The sequence below is a fragment of the Pongo abelii genome, chromosome 23 (genome assembly GCF_028885655.2).
Source record: "Pongo abelii isolate AG06213 chromosome 23, NHGRI_mPonAbe1-v2.0_pri, whole genome shotgun sequence".
NCBI lineage: Eukaryota > Metazoa > Chordata > Mammalia > Primates > Hominidae > Pongo > Pongo abelii.
The window spans coordinates 44,759,156-44,783,489 of record NC_085929.1 but is presented as its reverse complement, the minus strand read 5'-3'; the positions used below and the strand labels follow the sequence as shown (position 1 = coordinate 44,783,489).

The 24,334-nt window shown below is 55.5% G+C and overlaps 1 protein-coding gene and 1 long non-coding RNA gene across 7 annotated transcripts in view; one reads left to right on the top strand and one right to left on the bottom strand.

The window, feature by feature from the left end:
- Positions 1-23,326, top strand: part of TMEM184B (transmembrane protein 184B) — a 52,453-nt gene extending 29,127 nt beyond the window's left edge. For 2 of the 6 annotated variants that reach the window (XM_054543432.2, XM_063723057.1), the window contains 7 exons: positions 12,163-12,253; positions 12,749-12,824; positions 16,056-16,147; positions 17,329-17,498; positions 17,942-18,136; positions 19,939-19,959; positions 20,911-23,326. In XM_054543432.2, coding sequence (XP_054399407.2) covers positions 12,163-12,253; positions 12,749-12,824; positions 16,056-16,147; positions 17,329-17,498; positions 17,942-18,136; positions 19,939-19,959; positions 20,911-21,152 — 887 coding nt within the window. In that variant the 3' untranslated portion in view covers positions 21,153-23,326. Of the gene's footprint in view, positions 1-12,162; positions 12,254-12,748; positions 12,825-16,055; positions 16,148-17,328; positions 17,499-17,941; positions 18,137-19,938; positions 19,960-20,874 lie in introns of all 6 variants that reach the window. The other 4 variants (XM_024239906.3, XM_063723058.1, XM_054543429.2 and 1 more) reach the window with 2 other exon arrangements.
- Positions 9,697-13,096, bottom strand: LOC134761208 (uncharacterized). The gene is made up of 2 exons (XR_010139531.1): positions 12,718-13,096; positions 9,697-11,450 (listed from the first exon to the last, which is right to left on the bottom strand). It is a non-coding gene; the product is annotated as an uncharacterized LOC134761208 (long non-coding RNA).
- Positions 23,327-24,334: the final 1,008 nt, after the last annotated feature.

Sequence of the window (24,334 nt, the reverse complement as noted above, 5' to 3'; positions counted from 1 at the left end):
GCTGTTCCCTGCCAAGGTGGCCTCTCCTGTGTGGTTGGGGGACAAGTGTGGGCTCTCTTCTCAGCGGGACCCCAAAGACAGGCGCATGGCAGAAGGCGGGGCCCACAGCCAGGGGAGCCTCCGCTTCACCCTCATTCCGTGCCCCAGAGGCGGCAGCAGATGGCTGGTGGGCACCCCTCGCTCCAGAAGCCTCTTTGTTCAGGCCCCGCCTGCCCTGACCTGCCTCCCAGCCCGGGGAGAGGTCCTCCAGGAAGTCGGCCACCCTGTGAAGCACATCTCCTAGCAACGCGATTATCCCTTTGGCCTGGCCTCTCCCAGGGAGTTTACAAACAGTACAGCAGCTGCAGTGAAGTTCAGGCTGCCCCCGAGTTCACCAGCTTTTTTTTTTTTTTTTTGAGACCGTTGCCAGGCTGGAGTGCAGTGGGGCGATCTCAGCTCACTGCATCCCCCACCTCCTAGGTTCAAGTGATTCTCCTGCCTCAGCCTCCCGAGTAGCTGGGACTACAGGCATGTGCTACCATGCCCAGCTAATTTTTGTATTTTTAGTAGAGATGGGGTTTCACCATGTTGGCCAGGATGGTCTCAATCTCTTGATCTCGTGATCTGCCCGCCTTGGCCTCCCAAAGTGGTGGGATTACAGATGTGAGCCACCGTGCCTGGCCAAGTTCACCAGCTTTTAGCATCAGAGGCAGCGGGGCCTGCTCCTTGCCTTGTCCCTCCACCACTGCTCTGGGTCCTAGCCCCACTCTTGCAGCTGCCTCTGCAGAGTCAGTGATGGGGCAGTCCCCCCCATCCTTGTATTTCCCCTCTCACCCTTCCTTCTCAGTGCCCAAGAGGGGCCAGGAGGGCTCGGGAGGGAGTGGAATTTGCCTGGGCTGGAGAACTCTGCAGATCCAGCCAGCCCTTCCTGAGGACCTGCTCAGAGCTCGGCACTACAGTCATTTGCTTTTTTTCTTTTTTATTTTTTTTTTAGAGACGGAGTCTCGCTCTGTCGCCCAGGCTGGAGTGCAGTGGCGCAATCTTGGCTCACTGCAACCTCCACCTCCCGGGTTCAAGCAATTCTCCTGCCTCAGCCTCTCGAGTAGCTGGGACTACAGGCACACGCCTCCACGCCCAGTTAATTTTTTTTTTTTTTTTTTTGTATTTTAGTAGAGATGGGGTTTCACCGTGTTGCCTAGGCTGGTCTTGAACTCCTGAGCCCAGGCAATCTGCCCGCCTCGGCCTCCCAAAGTGCTAGGATTACAGGCGTGAGCCAACAAGCCTGGCCCTGCTTTTTTTCTTTGTTAACAAAATTCTGCTTTTAAAAAACACTAAAAAAAATTAAATTTATTAAAGTAATATAGGCATGTGGTTGAAACACAAAACTCCCCTAACTCCTCACTCTGAAGTTCGCTGTACTTTCAACTCTTTCAGCTGTTTTCTTCCTAGAATGACCTAAAAATATGCTTGTACTGGTTTTTGTTGTTGTTTGTTTTTCAGTTTTATATGATGTTACATGGTGACTTCCTACTATAGAAGGGCTTTATTTGTTTAAGAGACAGGTCTCGTTCTTTTTTTTTTTTTTGAGACGGAGTCTTGCTCTGTCACGCAGGCTGGAGTGCAGTGACGTGATCTTGGCTCACTGCAAACTCTGCCTCCTGGGTTCACGCCATTCTCCTGCCTCAGCCTCCTGAGTAGCTGGGACTACAGGCGCTCGCCACCACGCCTGGCTAATTTTTTGTATTTTTAGTAGAGATGGGTTTCATGGTGTTAGCCAGGATGGTCTCGATCTCCTGACCTAGTGATCTGCCTGCCTCAGCCTCCCAAAGTGCTGGGATTACAGGCGTGAGCCACCGTGCCTGGCCCTGAAGAGACAAGTCTTGTTCTGACAGACACAGGCGTGTGCCACCACCATGCCCCGCTAATTTTTTTTTTTTTTTTTGTAGAGACGAGGTCTCACTGTGTTGCCCAGGGTGGTCTTGAACTCCTGGGCTCAAATGATCCTTCCGCCTCCGCCTCGACCTCCCAAAGTGCCGGGATTATAGGCGTGAGCCACCGCATCCAATGCATTTCCTTTTCTTGTGTAACTTTTTGTTTTTGCTCCAGTTACTACTTGCCTTCTTTTAGTTTGCTGAATTTTCTACATATACCTTTCATTAGTTTATTCCTAAATACTTCAATTGAATTTAAAAAACAAAACCAACCAACCAACCAACCTACCAACCAACCAACCAGTCCTGCTTTCAGTAAAGCCAGGCCAATCCAGGAATCCCTGAGCTCTGCCATTTTCCCTGTGACGCTTCTCCTGGAGCCTTCTCCCTGTGCTGCAGTCAGGAATGCCTGCTTTCCAGGCTCCCGCTGCTCAGCTGTTGCCCTGGCTCTTTCATTCACCATCAGCCTGGAAAGTGCTTCTCCTGTGCTGAGTCACCTGTTCCGTGGAGGCTGTTTCCTCCTTGTTCATGGTTTGCTCTCCCTGCCTGGTTGGAGCACGTCTTCCAGCAGCTTCCTGAGAGAGAGTACATGGGAGGTCTGTTTTGTGGAATCTGAAAATATCTTTAGTATATTGTTCTATTTGATTGGTATTCAAGGGAAATACAATCCTAAGTTGGAAATCCTTCTCCCTTTGAATTTTGAAGGCATGTCTTCACTGTCTTAGATTCTGATGTAATTTCTGGAAAGTCTGCTGTATTCGATCGCTAGTGCCTATATGTGTGTGTGACCTGCTTGTGCTCTTCTTTTTTTTTTTTTTTTGCTTTTTTCCCCCCCCTCTCCTCTTTGCATTTAGGATCTTGTCTTAATCCCCAGTGTCCTGAAATCTCACAGGAGGTGGGATAGTCATTGTGCTTGGCAACTTGGCGGGCCCTTCCAGTGTGGATGCTCCTGCCTTAAGGTTCTGGGAAGTCTTTCTGTATGTTTCTTTGATCATTTCTTCCCCTCCGCTTTCTTCCAATCTCCCTTTCTGGAATTCCTGCTAGTAGGACCTCGTGCTTCTGGATTGAGCCTCAAATTTTCTTTATAATTTCCTGGATCTTTTTTGGTACTGTTTTCCATGAACTTTGTTTTGTTTTGTTTTTTGTTTTTGTTATTATTTTTTTTAATCTCACCTTTGAGCTTTTCTATTGAATGTTTTAGTTCCTTTATCATGTTTTAAAATGTCAGTAGCTCTCTCCGTTCTTTTTCTTTATGATGCCTTGTTCTTGATACAGGAGAGAGTATTGTTCTTTGGTCTCTGGGGATGGTCATTGCAGTTTTCGTCTGTTCCCTACATTGTCTCTAACTCTTGAATTCCTTTCTTCTGTTTGTTTGCTTTGGTCTTTGACGTTCTTGTTAGAAGCGCTCCTCAAATATCAGTGTCCTTGGCTATTTTTTATATATAAGAATGGGGCTTAAAATACTAGCAACTCAGGAGGCTGAGGCGGGAGGATGGCTTGAGCCCAGGAGTTTGAGGCTGCAGTGAGCTGTGATCGTGCCACTGCACTCCAGCCTGGGCAACTGGGCAAGACCTCATATCTCCCCGCCCCAGAAAAAAAAAAAATTGTTGGGCCTCCTGATTGGGTGATGGAACGTGGGGTGTTTCCTTGGCTATTTATATGCAGCATGGGGGGCAGGTACCAAATGAAGCCTTTTTAAATTCTGGGACCTGTTTCTCTAGAGAATAATTTTTCATCTCCTGCCTCAAAACACTGAACAGCCTGAGTGACTGGTACAGCGTGGCAGAGATCTGAGAGGACCTCTCGCCCTTCGTATTCAGGCTTAGTCTTTGGATTTTCTCCAAGTCGTCCCATTACTGCCCTCAGCTGGACCATGTTCTGAGGATAGAGCTGTCTCAGCCTCTGTTGAAACTTGTAATCCAGTGGCTCCACGTGGAGACTTTTAACCAGCTTCTGCATCTGCATCCTCACCCACAGCCACCAGAGCTGCCTGGCATGTGCAGTGCTAAGGTTTTCTAGGGCTCTGGCTCCCACCCCCACCCCCACCCCCCTAACCGTCCGCCACTCGGTGACCATGTAGCGGTGAGCACGTGGCGTTCAGAGCTTTGTTGATGTCGCTTGGCTGTTGCCATTCCTCTTGTCCTTGAAGGTTTGCTCCCCACCCTACCCTCATTCCTTCTCATTTCAGTGGCATTAGGAGGGCGAGGAGGGGGATAGTGGAGATAAGTGTGTGTTTAGTCTGTGAACCTGTGACTAGTGCTTCCTGTTCTCAAAGAGAGGGCTGAGTCTTGGAAGAGGGCTTAGTGCCACGTACCATCTGCGAGGGCTGGAATTCATAGTGCTGGCATGTGTCACCAGAGGGTGTGGAGGGGCAGGCAGATGGGGGCAGGGTGGGAACCACCCCCCATATGCATTCCGTGTTTGATTGTGGGGTTGGGGGTGGGCCATAAAGACAACTCTGAGACAGTGCTGGGGAGTTCTGTGATCAGAGGCACAGGGCCTTGGGGTTCAGAGGCAGGAGACAGTGTCTGTATGTCGCTTTATGCAGTTGCTGTTTGTTAGGAATGTTTGCATGGCATTTCACAGTTTTCCCACGTGTTTTTCATCAGTTAGCTCATTCTCACCTCCCAAGTACCTGGCAGAGTATATATATTATCCCCATTTACAAATGTGAAAACAATTTGAATAGGCTCTGAAACTTGCCCAGAGTGACCCAGATCTTATAATGGCCAAAGGCCAAACTCGCACCTGGGTCTCTGAATCCTGGGGCTCTGTGCTAGCGTGCTGAAGGAGAGGACAGGACAAGTTTCTCCCCTGGAAAAGTGTGAACTCCTGTTAGGGAAAGAGATTTTAACGCATGAAAGCAACAGAGAATGATGCTTCATTCACTGTCCAACCGGGGTGAGCACAGCCGAGGGCCGCAGGTGCAGGGCCACACAAGAGCCAGAGGCCAGTTTGCTGCCAGAAGGACTCCCTGGCTGGCCGTGACTCTTACAGACAGAGCCAAGGATTATAAGACCTCGATAGTGGCCGGGCGTGGTGGCTTATGCCTATAATCCCACCACTTTGGGAGGCCAAGGTGGGCGGATCGTGAGGTCAAGAGATCGAGACCATCCTGGCCAACATGGTGAAACCCCATCTCTACTAAAAATGTAAAAATTAGCTGGGCGTGGTGGTGCATGCCTGCAATCCCAGCTACTCAGGAGGCTGAGGCAGGAGAATCGCTTGAACCCAGGAGACGGAGGTTTCAGTGAGCTGAGATCGCGCCACTGCACTCCAGCCTGCGACAGCGAGAGACTGTGTCTCAAAAAAGAAAAAAAAAAGAACTTGATAGATCCGAGTGCAGAAAGACATTCAGAAGAAGCCAGTAGAAGAGAGGTCAGAAACAGCATTCAGGGAGGAAAGAAGCAGGAATAAGCAGGATCAGCAGAGGACAAAAAAGCCACGAGGGGGCTGGGCGCGGTGGCTCACGCCTGTAATCCCAGCACTTTGGGAGGCCGAGGCAGGTGGATCACCTGAGGTCAGGAGTTCGAGACCAGCCTGGCCAACATGGAGAAACCCCATCTCTACTAAAAATACAAAATTAGCCAGGCATGGTGGCGCATGCCTGTAATTCCACCTACTCGGGAGGCTGAGGCAGGAGAATTGCTTGAACCCAGGAGGCGGAGGTTGCAGTGAGCTGAGATCATGCCATTGCACTTCAGCCTGGGCAACAAGAGCGAAACTCCGTCTAAAAAACAAAAAAAAGCGAAACTCCGTTTAAAAAAAATAAAAAAGCCAGTAGGGAGGAGAAGAGGAACCATTTGGCACAGCTTGGAGTCTGGGGTCACTTGTACCGCGCAGACCCCTGCCCCCTTGGTTGCAACACACTGTGCCCATTCTTGTCCAGGATGATCACCCATCACTGCAAAGAGGCAGAAGAATGTTCTGAGACCCCTATTTTCTGATCAGAGAAGATTTCTGCCCAAAGTGGGCAAAATTAACTTTTCCAGGCTCATCCACCAGTTATCTGAAATACAGAATGCCCCCAGTCTTTCCAAGTAACCAGAGTGTTTTTCTGCAGCAGAAGGCTGAGCCATGAGGCCAGCTTTAGGCGCTGAAGGTGTGCACAGGCGGTGAGCTTAGAATGGCCCAGTGTGCCCAGGGTCATCGAGGTCCCGCACGCAGTGTGTGGCACACAGTAGGCGCGCAGCGAGTGTGTATTGAAGTTATAGCAAGTTATATGAGTGTGTCTGCCTCCTGACCCTGGGAGCTGCACGCAGAAACGTGGGAGGGCAAGTACTGAGTCTTTTCTCAAAGCCCAGGGGCTCTTGGGGTAAGTGTGTTAGGTGCTCCGTGCCTGAATTTCCTTATCTGTAAGCTGGGATAGCTCCTTCCTTGTGGGGGAATGGAGTTGGCCGTTGCGGGGGTGTGAACATGTAGAGCCTTATAACTGCTGGGTGCTGTAGCAGTTATTACATCACAGGGCAGCTGAGAGGCTGGGTGGGGAGCAGTCTCTGGGCTTGCAGCTTCCTACCCAGGCTCAAGGAGCTGCCGATAGGAAAGAAGGCCATTCAAAAGAAGCCAGTAGAGGAGAGGTCAGAAGCAGCATTTGGGCAAGAAACAGCAGCATGCTGGCAAGAAACAGGAATAAACAGGATCCACAAGGGACAGGAAAGTCACGAGGGAGAAGCCTGGAGCCTTGGGTTTGGAAGGGACCGCTTTAGAAAGTCTGCTGAGGGGTCACCCAGCCTGATTGCTTCTGTTGGCAGCAAGCTCGCGACTTCCACCTCTGGACTCTGCCCGTTAGAAGTGGTTTCTTATAGGCCAGGCGCAGTGGCTCATGCCCTTAATCCCAGGACTTTGGGAGGCTGAGACCAGCGGATCACTTGAGCCCAGGGGTTCAAGACCAGCCTGGGCAAGATGGTGAAACCCTGTCTCTACAGAAAAAAAACAAAAATTAGCCAGGCATGGTGGCACACGCCCTGTAGTCCCAGCTACTCAGGAGGCTGAGGTGGGAAGATTGATTGAGCCTGGGAGGTCAAGGCTGCGGTGAGCCGTGATCGCATCTGTGCGCTCCAGCCTGGGCAACAGAGTGAGACCCTGCATCAAGAAAAAAAAAAAAAAAAGGAAATGGTTTCTTGTATTGAGTATATTGAGTTGCAGTCCTTCTGGGGTCTGCCCCTGAGAGTCCCATCTGCCCCTGGGAACAAGGTGCTTGTCACGTCTATTAAGAGAGTGACCCCGATGTCTTCTCATCCCCAGCACAGTCCTTGTTTTGTGTTCATCCTGGTCCTTCTCTCCTGATAGTGTGCATTTGTCTCTAGTTTAAGATGTGGTGTCTAGAATGGAGCAGAAAGTTCCAGGTGGGGCGTGGGGGTGGGGGGCGGACAGCCTACTCTCATTCCAACGATGGAGGAGTTCCTCCCAGAGGCTGGCCCCAAGGCCATCAACTTTCCAGTCTCCAAAGACAAAACCCTCCAGAGAAGACACAGCCTGATTGTCCAGGCCAGGAGAGAGAGGCCCTGCGGTCCCTCACGCTGGTTGCTGCCCTCTGGACTTGGCCCAAGGGCTCCTTGGTCATTTATGAGAGGGCTTAGCACAGAGCCTGGCACACCAGCTGTGGTAGATATTTAGGGAGTTGTAGAGTCATTATGTGTCTCCGAGGCCTCTTCAGGGGTCTGCTACTGGAGCCGTGGTGAGAAGGCCGGTAGGCAGTGAGCTGCTCGGTCAAGCACCTCCCTCCAGCCCCGTCTCAGCTTCTCTGCTCTTCTTACATCTACGCACGCATCTTTTATTTGTTTCCAGGGGATGTGTTGAGTTTTCCATTTTAAACACCTTTGCTGGGATGTTGGAGGTGGTGTTTCACATGGCTGTGTACTTTCCAGGAGGGAGACTGATGTGTCCAGTTGGTCAGTGGGGCTGGGTTTGGGCCGGTTGCGTCACGTCTGAGGAGATTCTGTCTCATCTTCTCCAAGAATTAGGGAGTCCGTTATCGACTCATTAATGATTCTTTAAAAGGAGCTGTCAGCAAATTGGTACTTTACAGACTGGCTGGTCCAGAGCACCTCCAAAAGGTCAAGAATCTTGAACTGAGAGAGACGATGACATTTGATGATTCTGATCAGTTGTGTGCAGAGCCGGTTACAGATGGACCTCGACCACGTAATTCAAAAGTGTGCTGACTGCTGACATGTGTCTTGATGCAGGAAAGGACACGAGCCCAGGCGCCAAGCCTTTCTTGGGAGAGGACTGCAGGGATGGGCTCTCCCGGGAGGGAGCTTCCAGATAGAGAGGGCTCATGGGCCTGGGGCCCCTGTGGCTTCCCTGGAGGGTTTTGTCTTTGGAGACTGGAAAGCTGATGGTCTTGGGGCCAGCCTCTGAGAGGAGCTCTTCCAGTGTTGGAATGAGAGTGGGGTGTCCCCTCCTGCCCTGCCTGAGCCTGTTGTCATGTCAGGCTCCCCTGGGGAGATGGTCCATGTACGTCTGTCCGTTCCTTCCTTCAGTGTTGATGGCGTGTTTGTAGGGGCCAGGCCCTCCGGTAGTCATTGGAGGTAGGACTGCATTCTACCTGCAAGGAGTTTACAGTCTGGAAAAAGCTGTAGGTAACGCACCGTGGACTCTTGACTGTGCCCTCAGCTCATCTAAGGCTCTGCACGTTCACAGCCCCTCACCCCACCAAGGGAGGAGTTATCCCACTTACAGATGAGGAGATTCAGGCATGGAGCGCTTAAGACACTTGCCTGAGGCCACACAGCTCCTAAGAGGTAGGACCACAGTCCACACCAAGGCAGGCTGGCTCCAGGGCCCATGGCTCTTTACCTTACTTGATGTTGCTTTTGTGCCAGAGGGATCAGGCAGAACCCAGAGAGGGGTGGTGTGTGAAGTAAGCGGGGTGCAGGACAGAGGAGGCGGCATCTCAGTGGAGTCTGCCTCTGGGGTGAGCAGAGGGACCAGAATGTACCATTGCGTGCAGGCGTGAGTGATCACGGCACGTCCCAGGAGCTTCAGTCATGGTTTTATCTGTATTCCACTTACCATGGCTGTGCAAATAACTACTGCCAGAACACACTAGTGTAAAACAACCATCCAATTTCTTCATGGATATTATAGGTCAAGAATTTGGACTGGGTGCAGGGGAGATAGTTTGTCCCTGCTCCGTGACCTCTGGGCCTTGGCAGGAGAGCATGAAGGCCGGGGCAAATCACCTGAAGGCTCACTCCCTTGTGTGCCTGGCAGTTGATGCTGGCTGTCAGCTGAAGGCCTCGGTTCCCTCACATGAGCCTCTCTGTGCGGTGTCTCCAAAGGCTAGCTCGTGCTTCCCCGCTGCATGGCGACTGGGTGCAAGGACAGGCACTCAAGGGAGAAAGAGCCAGAGGAAAGAGGCCTCTTCCAACCCCTACATCAGATGTCACAAAACATCACTTCGGCTGTGGTTACTCAGGGCCACCAGATGCAAAGGGAGAGAACAAGACCCCACCTCTCAGAGGAGGGGTGTCAGCATCATGAGATGTGGCAGTCTTTAGAAAATGCAACCGTTGGCCAGGCGCAGTGGCTCACGCCTGTCATCCCAGCACTTTGGGAGGCCGAGATGGGCGGATCACCTGAGGTCGGGGGTTCGAGACCACCCTGGCCAACATGGTAAAACCCTGTCTCTACTAAAAATATAAAATTAGCTGGGTGTGGTGGTGCGCACCTGTAATCCCAGTTACTCGGGAGGCTGAGACAGGAGAACCACTTGAACCCTAGAGGTGGAGGTTGCAGTGAGCCAAGATCTTGCCACTGCACTCCAGCCTGGGGGATAGAGCGAGACTCTGTCTCAAAAAAAAAAGAAAAGAAAAAGAAAATACAACCATCACGATATAGCTGGGCCTGGCTTAGAATGGACATGGTCATTGTGCTTGGCCTTGTGAGGTTTTGAACAGAGGTTACTGGCAGGCTGACATCAGGTTTGGCTTAATGCCCACCCCTTTCCCTTTGCCCCATAGTTCTTGCTGGTGAAGAGTCATCTGGAGATTGGTGGAGACTCGTCTGTCCTGAGACATCCTGAGCTGCCTCCAGCACAGGCAGGCAGTACACATGGCCCTCAGCCCTGTCTAGGGGCTCCTGGCCCTGCACGCAGCAGATAGACAGTAATGGTCGTGACAGCCAACACCCAGCGCAGTGAGCCCCGGACACACTTCTGAACACTTTCATGCTCACACCTCACAGCCACCTGCCAAATTGGTGCTCCTGTGATGCCCTGTGATAGATGAGGAAACTGAACCCTCTTAGGCTCACACACATCGCATACCTCTGCTGTATGTGTGTGAAGGGCGAAGGGACAGTCACAACAAGGCGTGGTCAGTGCTGGGGGACATATACATGTAGATGCCACCTGGAGATGGGAGCTGTTAATGGATTAGGGCAACCGTGAGTGGCGTAAAATGCCACGAATGTGTTCCTTTCCAAATCGCTGAAGGCCAGCTTTGCCTAAAAAACATCACCAGGGCTTTCCACGCTCCAGTTCAGTCAGTGAAACAGTTGTGGTGTGCCCCGTGTGTGCCACGAGTGGCGTCTGTGTCCTGAGGAAGGATAGAGGGGGAGACCAGTCATTGTGACACAGGGTGGGAAGCGCTGGGAAGTGTCTGCAAATCAGGTTCCGTGGGTGGGAGGGCACTCACCTCCATGATGGTCACCGGGGACTTGTCACACTGGGTGCCATCCCAGCTGGGGTTGATGGATCCTGAGAGTACAGCGGGAAGGGCGCTAGAGCCTCTGGGATCTGGGAGTGCAGAAGCACCGAAGGGTAGAGAACCTGCTCTGGGGAGAAGCGCAGCATTAGTGCTGCTCGGGAGTGGCGGGAGCTTGGGCAGGGACCAGGTCACCCATTGAAAGATCAAGTGCCAAGCTGGGTGGCACCAGGGAGCCTTAAAGGACTCTGTGCTGCAGGGGCTGGCGGGGTCGGATGAGAAGAAGCTCTCTGGCTGGAGGGCCACCGTGGCTCCCTGGACCTGTTCTCCTGACTCTGTTCTGCCCGTCCCCTTGGCCTTGTGCCTTTGCTGGATGCCCATCCTCATTCCCATGTCCTCACGCTGGCCCTTCCTCTTGCGTTCTTTCCTTTTGGATACCCTCTGCTGCACCCCTTTTCCTCCTCTTCTCCACACTCTCCTCCATCCTGGCATATCCATTTGCCTCTAGCACCCTTGCAGGCAGCAGCCTTCATTTTGCTGACCCAGAAGGAACCCCCTGACCAGGAGACCCGTTACAGCGTGTTGCTGCATTTGTAGCATCAACATTTACAGCAGACTTGCTGTGCCATCACTCCCTGTGGCAAATTTTGGGTCTTTGTGGAGATGTTGAGCCGAGTCCCAATTTAGAATGAGCAGCCCAAGCTTCCCGAGGTTTTTACTGTGTTCTGTGTGCTGCCGTGTGCTTTGTTGTAGCTCATAGTGCTGTGCGTATTCCGGATACCACTACAGGTTGTTGACTGGATGAAGGTTCTGCCCTCTCTCTCCTGCTTGGAATTTCTCCCAAGATTTTCGCAGAGACTGTTTTGTTGTTATCTTATAAAATTGTGACCTGTAACACACAAGTATGTAAGACAAATTTTTTTTATAAATACATTAGAGATGAGGTCTCGCTATGTTGCCCAGGCTGGAGTGCAGTGGCTGTTCAGAGGTGCGATCCCACTCTGGAGTTTGACTTGCTCTGTTTCCAACCTGGGCTGGTTCACCCCTCCTTAGGCAGCCTGCTGATCCCCCACTCCCAGGAGGTCACCGTACTGCTGCCAGACTTGGTGCAGACACTAGATCGACATTGCACACTACAGCCCAGAACTCCCAGACTCAAGACGTCCTCCTGCCTCAGCAGTAGCTGGGACCACAGGCGCGTGCCACTGCACCCGGAAAAACTAATAACGCCAATACTGTTTCGACCCAGGGTTGACACTGCCAGCCCTCCCAAACCTCCTGAGTACCCACCCTTATCTCAGCCTCCTCTGGCCTCCCTACATAACCCTGAACTCACGGCAGTCCCTTCATAGTATTACGCCAGTGCAGGGGTGCATCCCTGGATAAGATAATTTAGGTGTGCCAGGTTTTGAACTTAGGAGTGGGAGGTCAGCTGTCTGTGTTCTTGACAGGCTCCTTTTGCACAACCTTATGTCCCCCAGTCTCCTCCCTGTTGCCACACACGGCTGTGGCTCTTTCACTTCCATTGCTGTTGAGAATCCCAGCATCTGTGGACCCATTTTGCTGATTTGACTGGTTTCCCCTGGACACTCTTTTCACAGCCTTGGTCATCTATAATTTCCTGAGCCTGTGCTATGAGTACCTAGGAGGAGAAAGTTCCATCATGTCGGAGATCAGAGGAAAACCCATTGAGTGAGTCTGGAGTCTTCCCGGAGCCCTAAACCACCCTGTTTCCTGGGCTTGGTGTACCTCGAGCCGTCCTGGCACCAGATGGACACAGACCATGTCTGCCCGTGACCTTGACCTGCTGTGCCTCACCACATTTCCTGAGCAACACCATTCTGGGCGTTTTAGGAGGGCCTCTGCGGCTCAGTCTTTCTCTCTCTCTCTCTTCCTGTCTCAGTCTTAGTGCTTTCCTGTCTGTTTCTGCCTCCTGCAGTTTTTACATTCAGAGCTCTCCAAGTTGGTTTGTCACCCCAGGGCCAGTGCAGCCCTGTGTCCCTCCGCCTATGGCATGTGCAGATGCCCTGCCATGCCTCTCCCTGTGCTTGGCCTCGGGTTCAAAGTCTGCCCGGGATGTGTGCCCCAGCTCGTCTGGATGGGTGGGAGGGCGGCCTTCCCCCCACACCATTCCCAAGTCCTGGCTCTTCACTCACCACCGCTGCCTCCTATGCTTGTGTCTTCCAGGTCCAGCTGTGTGTACGGCACCTGCTGCCTCTGGGGAAAGACTTATTCCATCGGATTTCTGAGGTTCTGCAAACAGGTGCGTGCCCCCAGCAGCTGCCGAGGTCAGGAGGAACAGGGTGGGGACTGGGAGACCCTGCTGTGGGCTGCCCTGGGCCCCACCTATAGAGGTCCCCTTTCCTATGAGGCACCCCAGGCCCCCAGCACCCACCCCCCGAAGCTGTTAGGCAGGCACCACATTAGCAGGGTGTGCTTGGAGGGGCAGCGACTGACATCCTGGGAGTGTCTGCTACACTGTGGGCAAGAACTGATCCCAGACTCTTGCTCATGTGACCAAGTCTCGGTGTGTGTGAGAATCAGAAGTGCATGGGGATTCTAGAACCTCCACTTGAAAACTTCTCATCAGCTGCAGCTAGGGGGCAGGAGGGTTTTGGCATTAAAGACACGCCAGAACAGGCCTGTGCCGTCTCTCCGTCTCTCCCTGCGTTTCCTGGTTGGCAGTCCAGCCGCTCTGGCTTCCTGGGCTGACCTCCCTGTGGTCTAGAGTAGCCTGGGTGGGGGCAGTGTGGTGGGGTCGCTCAGTGTGTGGGCCTGGGTGTGTGACCATCTGAGCCTGATTTCCAGCTTTTCCTCTGACTGTGTGACCTTGGATAATTGGCTTACCCTCTCTGAGCTTTAGTTTCCTCCACTGTAAAATGAGTGTAACGATACTCCTCTCGAGAGATGGTTGTGAGGATCAGATGAGGTCATGGATGTAGAGCTTTCAGCCCGGCATGGTGGAGCGCACGGCCTCCTGTTCAGGGAGGCAGTCTGAGGGGATCACGCCCACTCTTCATAACCTTGTGTTAGTCTCCTCTGGGGCTCCGTAGGGGCTCTGTCATGTCAGCCCCTCCAGCTTCGCCAAGAGTAGTCACGAAAGTACATGAAACCCACAGCCAAGTCACGATGGCCCCGGAGGGCAGGGCCTGCTGCTCCCTTCTGTGCAGGCCACAGGGCGGGCACACCCACAAAGCCTCCACCTGGACATGCCAAGTCTCCAGTTCTGCTTCCAGACCTTCCTTCCCTAGCATGTTCCCAAATTCAGAATCTCACCACTGGACCTGCAGGGAAAGAGTTAAAACTATCCTGGGTTCAGGGTGGGGCATCGAGAGCCATTGTTTACCAGTTGGTGCAGCCACCCAGGTTCCGGCCAGCTGTGACTCACTGCCTTGTTTGATGATTATATTGTCTACAGAATGTTGAGTTCATGATTGTTAGCTAGTGCGGCCTTGTTAGAAATTATTCCCCAGCCCTGTGGGCTCAGATGTTCTGTTCTTGTTCCTGGCGGTGGCAGGGAGAGATATAAGAAGAAAGAGAACAAAAGAGGCCTCTTCCTTTCTTTACCAAGGCGAGAGAGCACACCCCACAGCTTTGTCCTAGAGGCACAGAGACAGGCCTTTGACTCCTCAGGGCTAGCGCTCAGTATCCAGATCTTCTGGAGAGATTCCCTACTTAAAGTAGAGATTCCCAGATCAACCACCACGACCCTAGCCCGTAGGTGAAGTTCTGGAATGGAGCCCTGGAACCTGGCACATGTCTGAAGCTCCCCAGAGGGTTCTGATGTCCAGCCCAGCCTGGGAACTGCTGACTGGTCCAGGGTATGGTCAGGTGATGATTCTGGGGCCTACTGGCCTGGGCTCTGCTGTTGCTGCTTCAGCTTCTCTCTGCCTCAGTTTCCTCATCTGTACCATGGGGATAATGATAGCACCCATGTCAGGGGGCTGTCATGAGTACCAGGTGAGCTGACCCAGGGAAACACCAGCCTGTTGCTAGGCTCATAACTGGAACTCATGCAAACTGCCACTCTTCCCTTTTCCCCAGAAGGTGCCAGTCCCACTTCTCTAGGCAGGATGACAGGGCCAGGGACGTTCTGTGGGGCTTTCTGAGAGTGAGACTACACATCCGCCCCATCACACAGGCCTCTCCGTATGGCAGCCCCATGGTGCGGGCTGCCTGGGGCTCCCCTGCAAGCCCCACTCAGATCCCCAGTTGGGGCAGAATCTGTAGGTTCCACGGATCATGGTTCCTGCTCCAGGCTCCTCGTCCTCTTTGCAGCTACACTAGCTGAGCCTTTTGGATTGGATTTAACCACCCCCCCAGCTCCTCAGAAGGGGTCTTAGGGCTTAGATTTATTTGCTTTCAAGATAATGATGATACTAGTGATATTATGGGCACTATGGGTCCCCCCGTAAGGAATCGGGGAAACCTGGCTGAGGAATTCTTTCCATGGCTCAGCCAGCTAGCAGGCACCGTTAGTGCATGTACAGAGGCAGGAGACTCCCGAGAAGACGCTGTGCTTCCTGGCTGTGCCATCCCCGCAGCAGTGGCCCTGTGGTGTGGGAAGTGACTACGTCCTTTTCATCAGGGAGTCTGTGCTCAGAGGCCAAGTGTCCGCCCAAGCTGTCCCCAGAGTTCAAACTCAGATTTTGAGACTCTGGAGTCCACGTCCTCTGGGCTCCTGCAGGTCACCTCCATCCCCAGGGTGACGTCTGCTGACCAGAAACCCTGCACCCAGGCCCAGAGAGTGGGGCTAGGAACCAGACAGCGGGGGGACATGGAGGATGGGAGGAGGCCCTCGCCCGCGCCGGCTTCCCAGTGGCTGGTTCCTTGAGCAAGGCCCTAGCCTTGCCCCGGGCACCAAGGTCTCCAGGACCTGGCCCTGCCCATCTCCTCGGCCACCTTTCTAGTGCGCAGCCCCTTGCACCTGTCCACCCTCTGCCTCGGGGCCTTGGTGCAAGCTGCCCCCTCTGCCTGTCGAGCCTCTCGTCTCCGGCACCCTCCTGATGGTCCTGGCTCGAGAAGCTTCCTTGTGTGCATCTCCTGTCCCCCACCTCCATTGTGCCCTGCCACACTGTTCCTCCCTTCCTCCCTTCTTCCACATGCTCATCTCACACATGGCACTGCGCTGGCTGCATCTCCCTGTCCCCCGCCTCCATCGTGCCCTGCCACACTGTTCCTCCCTTCCTCCACATGCTCATCTCACACACGGCATTGCGCTGGCTGCATCTCCTATATGTTCTGCCCCCCGCCCCACGCAGACAGCAGTCCCCTGGGAGCAGGACACGGAGCCATCCCCCCTATCTCCTCTGTCCTTCCATCCCCTCCATCCCCTCGTCCCTCCAACCCCTCCATCCCTCCATCCCTCCGTCCTCTCCGTCTCCTTCGTCCTCTTTGTCCCTCCATCCGGCACAGTTCCGGCTGCCAGAGGCAAGGCTTGCTTCATGCCTTCTGCGCTCCTCCTCCACACCCGACCTCCTTTTCCCCCCAACAGGCCACCCTGCAGTTCTGTGTGGTGAAGCCACTCATGGCGGTCAGCACTGTGGTCCTCCAGGCCTTCGGCAAGTACCGGGATGGGGACTTTGAGTAAGCAGCGGGTGCTCCCCGGGGTGTGTGGGAGGAGCGTTGGCACAGGCTGGTGCCTTGCCTCAGGGAAGGGGGCAGCCAGAGTGGCCGCACAGCCATGACCTTCCTGGGTGCCTGGTGCTCACAACCCCCGTGAAGTCCAAGCCCAGCAGTGGACACCCTTGCAGTTGGCCCTGCTGCCGGCCCCGGAGTGAGCCATGGGCAGCAGTCACGTTCATGTCCAGGCTGCAGAGTGGTACCACGAAGGGATGGGCCACAAAGGGACAGTGACCACTGCTGAGGCAGGGAGTGAGAGGGTCAGAGCCCCAAGAGGTCGGCTCAAGTCCACAGATACAAAGCCCCTGCTGTATAAATTGTCCGCACGCATTTCATTCTGGGCTTAGTGAAAGTGACCATGTGGCTGGGCGCAGTGGCTCACACCTGTAATCCCAGCACTTTGGGAGGCCAATGCAGGTAGATCACCTGAGGTCAGGAGTTCAAGACCAGCCTGGCCAACATGGTGAAACCCCGTCTCTACTAAAAATACAAAAAATTAACCGGGCATGGTGACGGGTGCCTATAATCCCAGCTACTCGGGAGGCTGAGGCAGGAGAATCGCTTGAACCCAGGAGGCAGAGGTTGCGGTGAGCCGAGATCATGCCGTTGCACTCCAGCCTGGGCAACAAGAACAAAACTCCATCTCTCAAAAAGAAAAAAAAAGTGACCATGTGTCTAGCCCTGTGCTTTCAAGCTCTTGGCACACACTGTCTATGAACTGTGTAACAGCCCTGCCAGGGCAGGTGAGCAAAAGGAGGTCAGGGGGATGCAGCCGACCGAGTGAAAAGGCAGCAGAGCTGAGCAGCATCACCTATTTTGACGCCTGTTATCTGACTGTCAGGCTATGGCCTCGGGCCTGGCCCTGGCTTCCACACTGGTGTCCAGCGTTAGGAGTGTGGGCACCAGGGCTTAGACAAGTCCGTGAGGCACGCAGAGGCAGTAGAGCTGGTCTGGCCTGCAGGCGCACCCCATATACCCCCACCCCTGTCTGTCGCTTTGATCATCCACTCTGACCCTTCAGTGGCTCGTTGAGCTCTGCTGGAGGTGTGGGGCTAAGAGCCATGGGGACTGTGTGTGGTGCAGTCGAGGAGAGCCCCTTTCCTCCAAGGGTCTGTCCCAGCCAGAAAATGCTCCCCATCCCGCAGTGTCACCAGCGGCTACCTCTACGTGACCATCATCTACAACATCTCCGTCAGCCTGGCCCTCTACGCACTCTTCCTCTTCTACTTCGCCACCCGGGAGCTGCTCAGCCCCTACAGCCCCGTCCTCAAGTTCTTCATGGTCAAGTCCGTCATCTTTCTTTCCTTCTGGCAAGGTGAGCCCCCTCCCAGCGCCTGGAGGCTGCCCATGCCACCCTGTCCTCTGCGCTTCCTGCTGCCCCTTCTGCTTATGGTCCCTGGTGCATGTGGGGCCTGTTCAGAGGGGCCTCAGCCCACTGGGCACTTGCTGGGGGTGAAATATGAGCCCTCGAGGTCCTTTCCCAGGGGCTAGGGAGAGCTTTGGCGGGCCGCTACATGGATGAGAGGGCCCAGGAGACCCTGCGTAATTGCTGGCATCTCGGTTTCGGTGGCAAAGAGCTGGGAGAGTGGGGTTTCCGGAGGCTGTGGCCTTGTGTCGCTACCCCTGCCCTGCAGGAGCAGCTGTGGCCCTGCTCACATCCTCACTGGGACATGTGGGCAGCTGAATGGGACATTGTGGAAGAAGAGGGAGCAGGAAAGGGATCAGTCTGGGTCCAGACACCCATGCCTCCTCATCCAGGCATGCTCCTGGCCATCCTGGAGAAGTGTGGGGCCATCCCCAAAATCCACTCGGCCCGCGTGTCAGTGGGCGAGGGCACCGTGGCTGCCGGCTACCAGGACTTCATCATCTGTGTGGAGATGTTCTTTGCAGCCCTGGCCCTGCGGCACGCCTTCACCTACAAGGTCTATGCTGACAAGAGGCTGGACGCACAAGGTATGAGCCAGGGTCCTAGGCGACCCCCGCTGGGAGAAGCAGGGAGCCCCAAACATCCCAGGGCCCTCCCACCTCCCAGCATCCTATAGGTGCGGCTGGGTCAGGACATGGGATCCCCACTCTATACGCAGGAATGGGGCCACAGAGGTCGGGGAAGAGCAGGTGCCTCCAGCACGACTGATTCGGTCTTGGAAGCTCAGGCCACCTGTCCCTTGCAGCAGGTCCAAGTGTGGAGACCCAAGGCTGTTACAGACAGAGACTGTAATGAATAGACAAATTCCCTCGGGCTTCTAACTCCCAACACTGTGGTTACCATTTTGTCCTGTAATTCCCTCATCTCATATACTATTTTTTAAAAAAAGAATACTTCTGAGAAACAGACTCGGATGGTAATAGGTTTTAACAGCTTTCTTTTACACCTGCGAATCTTCCTCCTTGCTAGAACAGTGGTAAGTAGCCCCAGTTGTACTGGAAAATGCCCTGGAGAGCTTTTGAAAGTGCTGATACCCAGCCCCACCCTCGGAGATGCCGCTGTAATGGGTCCGGGCTGGCAGGCTGGGTGTGCTGTGAGAGTTCTGTGCTTTAAGCACTCTCAGGGTGATGTGAAAGTGCTGCTGCCTGGGACGCTCCACTGGGCTGGAAGGGCTGCCTCTGGCCACTGGGCAGAAGGGGCTTGTCCTTGGAGGATGGGGAAGAGGAGGCTGGGAATGCCTGAGACTGAGCCTGTAAAGGGGCAGGAGGGACTGGGGAGAGGGGAGCCTCCTTCTCTGACACATCCACCCGGGAGCCTGGCTGCTGCCAGCTGTCTGCCCGAGTGACTGGAGGCAAGAAACCCACTTTCCCAGGGCCTAACTGCAGGCCCCACACGGCTCCGTGGTGGGTGGTGTGGACTGCAGAAATGTCTGCCTGCAGCGGGGCTCCGCGGCCCACTTCCCGCTCCGCTTCCTCTGTGCCTCCCCTGGTGGGGGAAGACCTACTCTTTGCCCAAAGAGCAGGTGCAGAGAGGCCAGGGCTTGCCACCTGATGGCCCAGTTGGAAGGATCTAGCAAACACACACCCAGCGTTGAGGGCAATGTCCTTTGGACCTGGTCTGGTATACCCTGTGCCCGTGGGAACATCATCCTTGGGCCTGGGGCCTGGGGCCACCCCAAGGAGCAAGGGGGGCCATGGCAGAGAACCATTCCTGCACCACTGGGGCTCAGCAGAGGGTCTCTGCTGCCTGGCCTGAGCTGTCCCTCTAGACATACCCGCGCCTGGCCGGCGAAGCTGCTTGCCCTCTTCTGCCTCCCCACTGGTCCTGAGCCCCCTGCTCCCCTCTAACCCAGGCCCAGACCCTCAGCCCTCAGGATAGACTTAGGTGCAGAGCCGGCTCAGCTGTGCGATTGTAACCCCTCCCTCTGAGCCTCCATGTCCTAGTCTGGGAAGTATTGTGAGGTTTGTAAAATGCGAGGTGTGGATGTGGCCCCAGGCTAGCCTGGGAAGAAGTGGGGATGGGACGTCCTGACCTAGACGTGGAGGCGGAACTCAGCCGCCAGGCGGATGTTTCCTGTTGGCGTGAACACCAGGGGAGGAGTCATCCCTAGGTGGATATCCCCCCTGCCAGGCCCCAGGAGGCACCTGGAGCTTCCTGGGTGCCCTGTGGGGCCTGGGGGGGCGGGGGCAGGGTGTGTGGTGTGTCGTGCTGGTGGGCCTCGGTGGTGGGCACACATGGTTCACTCAGCTGTCTCTTGTCTTCTCTATTTCTTTGGCTTCTCTCCCCGCCCCCCTTGCCCTGCTTTTGCCCGGGGTTTGGCCGCGGGCAGTGCCAACATACGGCCCTTACGGTAGGTCCCGCTCTTGGTCTGCATGTCTGTCCTGCATGTCAGTTCTGGTCACTGTCACTGGCATGCCTATCTCTGTAGCTCTTCTCCGTGTCCTCATCTCCTTCCCACCGGCACCCCTGGGTGGGAGCGCCCAGAGCACCTGCCAAGGGCCACCCTCTGTAGAGCTTGCCTGCTTCTGTCCTGGTCTCTCATTCTGGAATATGCCCCACCCTCTTCTGGGGGCACAGTGCTCTTCATGGGATATCGGGGCATTTCACGATGTTTCCAAGAGTTCACAAGCTGAGTCAGGAATCCTGGGTTCCAGAGGTGGGTTCGTCCCTTACATCCAGGTGTCCTGGGCCACTTTTCCCCTCTGAGCCCATGAGGACAGGGACAATTGATTAGAGGAGATGAGGAGGAAGCCCTCTTAGAGGGAGCCAGTGAGTCGCATCTGCTCCCCTGGGGGTGCAGGCCAGCCTGGTCCTGATGGGGCCAGCCTCTGGCCCACTCTCCAGAGTGGAGGGAGCACAGCACTTCCCCAGGTTGTGGGGGACGCGCCTGGCGCCTGTGGAACCGGGCACCCCTGGCTTCCAGGCCCTCTGGCCCCACATGCCCCAACTTCAGTTGGTGCTGAGCCTGCTCTGGCCTCGCTGGGGCATTCTAGGCTCACTGCCCATAGCTTGCCAGTCTCCAGCCTGGGTCCCTTCCCCGAAGCTGGCCCAGCTCCCAGTGGGGGTTTATGTCTTCTCCTCTTCACAGTCGAGCCTCCCCTTGGGGCTCCCCAGCCAAAGAAGTCCATTTTTTCCTGCCCCTTCTCATATCCTGGACCCCATTCTCTGTCCCAGAAGGGGTGGTTGAAGGGCATAGCTTTGGGTTGGGGGGGTCTGTCCCAGGATCACGGGCAGGGGCTGAGCCACCTCCCTCTCACCGTCCCAGCCTCCTCACCTGCCCCTCCCGCCCCCTGCCCGGCAGGCCGCTGTGCCCCCATGAAGAGCATCTCCAGCAGCCTCAAGGAGACCATGAACCCGCACGACATCGTGCAGGATGCCATCCACAACTTCTCACCTGCCTACCAGCAGTACACGCAGCAGTCCACCCTGGAGCCTGGGCCCACCTGGCGTGGTGGCGCCCACGGCCTCTCCCGCTCCCACAGCCTCAGTGGCGCCCGTGACAACGAGAAGACTCTCCTGCTCAGCTCTGACGATGAATTCTAGGTGCGGGCTGCGGTGGCGGAAGTGCCGGCGCCGTAGCCGCGGTCAGGCTGTGCCCCACCTCCAGCCTCACCACCAGGCCAGGAGGCAGCTGGCACAGTGCTCACACCGCCTTTATTTATTGGACCAGAAACACTCACATGTCGCTTCCAGAGGAACGGGGGACAGCCAGGCTCGCCCATGGGCCTTCAGGAATATTTATACATGGCCCAGCCTGCACTGCCCGGGCGAGGGCAGAGGACACTGGGAGCAAGGCTTATGCCCCTGCTGCCTGTCCTGTGCTGGGGGCATGTTGGGACCAGCCGCACCCAGGCCCCAATGCTTGTGTGTGGACCAGCGGCTGCAGTCTTCTAGCCCCTCCTTCCCGCGAGACTCTCAGGCTGAGGTCGGCAAGCCGTGGCTCCCCCACACACCGTGCAATACCCTGTCTGACCTGGGCTCTTCCCGCCTGCATCCCTCCCCTGTCCACCTTTGTCCAGTGCTAGATTCACCTCACCCCGGGCAGGAGTGGGGATGTGGGCGCTCTGCAGTCCTCCCCTCCTGACCCCAGGCCTCTGTGGCACGCTGCAAGGATCAGAGCCAGACACCAGGAGTCACAGGCCCCACCCAGGAAGGGCATTCAGGGCCCCTGGGCACCACTTCTGTTGAAGCAGGGGTTTCTGGGCCCCTGGGTATCCCCACCCGTCGTGGCCCCTGCCTCATGCCCCTTCCCCCTGGCCTACCAAGGACAGCCCACAGCCCGCACTGCCGGCTCACTTGGGTCCTTCCTTGATAGCTTTGGGCAGAGCCCTTGCTTCCTGGCTGCTCCAGGGCTCAGGGGCTCCCAGCCCTCCTTCCCAGGCTGATGCTGGGTCCTCTCTCTCTTTGGGGCTTCTCCCTCCCATTTCAGGGGGAAGGTCTGAGTCTCCACGTTTCAGACCAGCTTCCGGGGAAAGGCAGTCCGGCAGGGAGGCGGGGAGGGGTGGCCACACGGTGGGGAGCTGGGAGGTGGGGGGAATGGTCCCAGACTCCTCTCGGGGCCCCCATCCACACAGGGCCTGGTGTTCTGCCCCATCCGGCCCCTGGCCCATCTCTTCTGTGCCTTAGTCACATATGAAAGCTCCCCTCCCTGGCTCCCCGTCTGTCCCATAGGCTCCCTGGGGCTCTTAGTTCAGCTGCTGGCACTCGCAGGATCCTGCGGTGCTGGGCCCAGAGCCCTTGGACAGGCCTCAGGAGTGGTCAGGACCACCAAGCCCCTCCTCTCCCCCTCCACACCTCTAGACGTGGGGCCTCCGGAGCCCTCAGCAGGCTGGGCTTATACTAGCTCCTGACTTAGGAAGAGCCTCGTGTCACAACACGTGTCCCTACAGGCAAAGTGTCCTGGCATTTAAAACCCAGATTATCCCTGGGTTTGGGCTGCAGTCACCTGGAGAAGCTGGTAGGGTAAGGGAGAGGGACCCTGCCGGTGTTCACTGGGGATTCTTTCTTTTGGTCCTTCCTGGAATGAAAAGGTTCCCTCCCTGCCACCTGTGAGGAGAGTCAGGGCCCAGCCACCTTCCTGGCCTCCTTCCCTCGTGCCAGAGGCCTGCATGTGGGTGCCAGAGGCCAGCTCTCCCCCTCCATCTTGGGGGGGCCTGACCAGCTGGGCCCAAGCTGCCCGGGAGGGTAGGTGCAGACACAGGCTGAGGACCAGCCCTGGCCCTGCCCCGCCGTCTGCTTTCACCAAGCTGTCTCTCCAACGTGGCTTCCCTTCTCCCTCCAGGCCAAAGTGTGCTGCTGAGTCCCACTCCCTTCGTCTTCGCCTGCCCCAGCGTTGCTGTTTGCGTGGAGGGTGGGGGTGGGGAGAGCTCAGTGGCGGGGAATCAGCGGTCCCTGGGGTCATGGGGACGGGAACATGTGCCCGACCGCTCCATCCCCTCCTCCTCCTTAGGATGCATAACCTACCTTGTCTTTTTTTTTTTTTTAATTTTCTTTCCAGATAGAGTAGCTCTTTGTACATAAAGAATACTTGAAAAATTAATTGTATGATGTATGAGAAGACAGAGTCTCCTAGTTTTGTATCTTGTTGTATGACTGCCATGAGTTCCACCAGAAAGCCACTCTATTTTGGTCTCTGTGACATTTTAAATGCGTGACAGAAGTGAGCAAATAAAGTGAGGAAGAAATATATATATGAGATAATATAGATTGTATTGAAATCTCTGCCTGTGGGTGAGGTTTTTCCATCCTCCTCCCTTCCCCCTGCGTTGGGTTTGGGGTGGGTGGAGTGGCTGTGGGTAGAGGTGGCTTAGGAAACCCTCTCCTTCCTGTGTGTAACCTTTCAGTGATGGGGGTTCGGATTGATAGGGACCAAGGTCAAGGCCCAGGCCCCCCTTGGACAAAGGGTCTCCCCAACCTCCAGCCAGTTCCCACCCCAGGACGGCTGGGCCGCAGGAAGTCGATGCTCCTTCCCTGTTTGGTCAACCAGGTCCATGGGGCCCACATGCTGGCAGCCCCGCTCCTACAGGCATCTCCCAGGATTTCCTGGGATCCCCCTTTCAGATGAGCTTCCTGCGTCTCTGGGACTATCCTCCACCCTGGGACCCTCGGCCAGAGACCCTGGGGCAGGGGGCCACTGGCCATGGGCACAGTGCCTGGCCTCTGTGGTACCACATGCCTTCTCGGGGCCTGGCTTGCTGCTGACGGGAGCACTCAGGAATGCAGTGTGGGTGGGGGAATTCCCGCCAGCCTCCCGAGGCGGGTAAATAGGCTGCGTCCTCCCGCAGCTTCCTGCTGCCCTTGCCGCAGGCCTGAGCTCAGCATTTCAGGGTCATGGGCTTGGCAGGGAAAGCATGGAGCCCCAACCTGAGAAGGGGAGAAAGCCCCGTGGACGCAGCCTACCTACGCGATCTGGCCCTTTCCCGGACTCAAATCCTGCACCTTCGCCCAACTGGTCCCTTACCCCGCCGGCCCCATACCCCGCCGGCCCAATACCCAGCCATACAGTTGGCCTCACCTCGGTCTGTGCCCACTGTAAATGTGTGTTCGGAGTGTTAAAACCTGCAGCCCCAGGGGTCTCCAGGGTTTTTTGCACATAATGCCCCATAGCATCTTCATTTTACAGATGGGTAAACTGAGGCTGTAAGAAACCAAATAAGTACCAAAGATCCCACAGCTGAGAACAGACACCTAGATTCAAACCCCAATTGCTGTGACCCACAGACCAC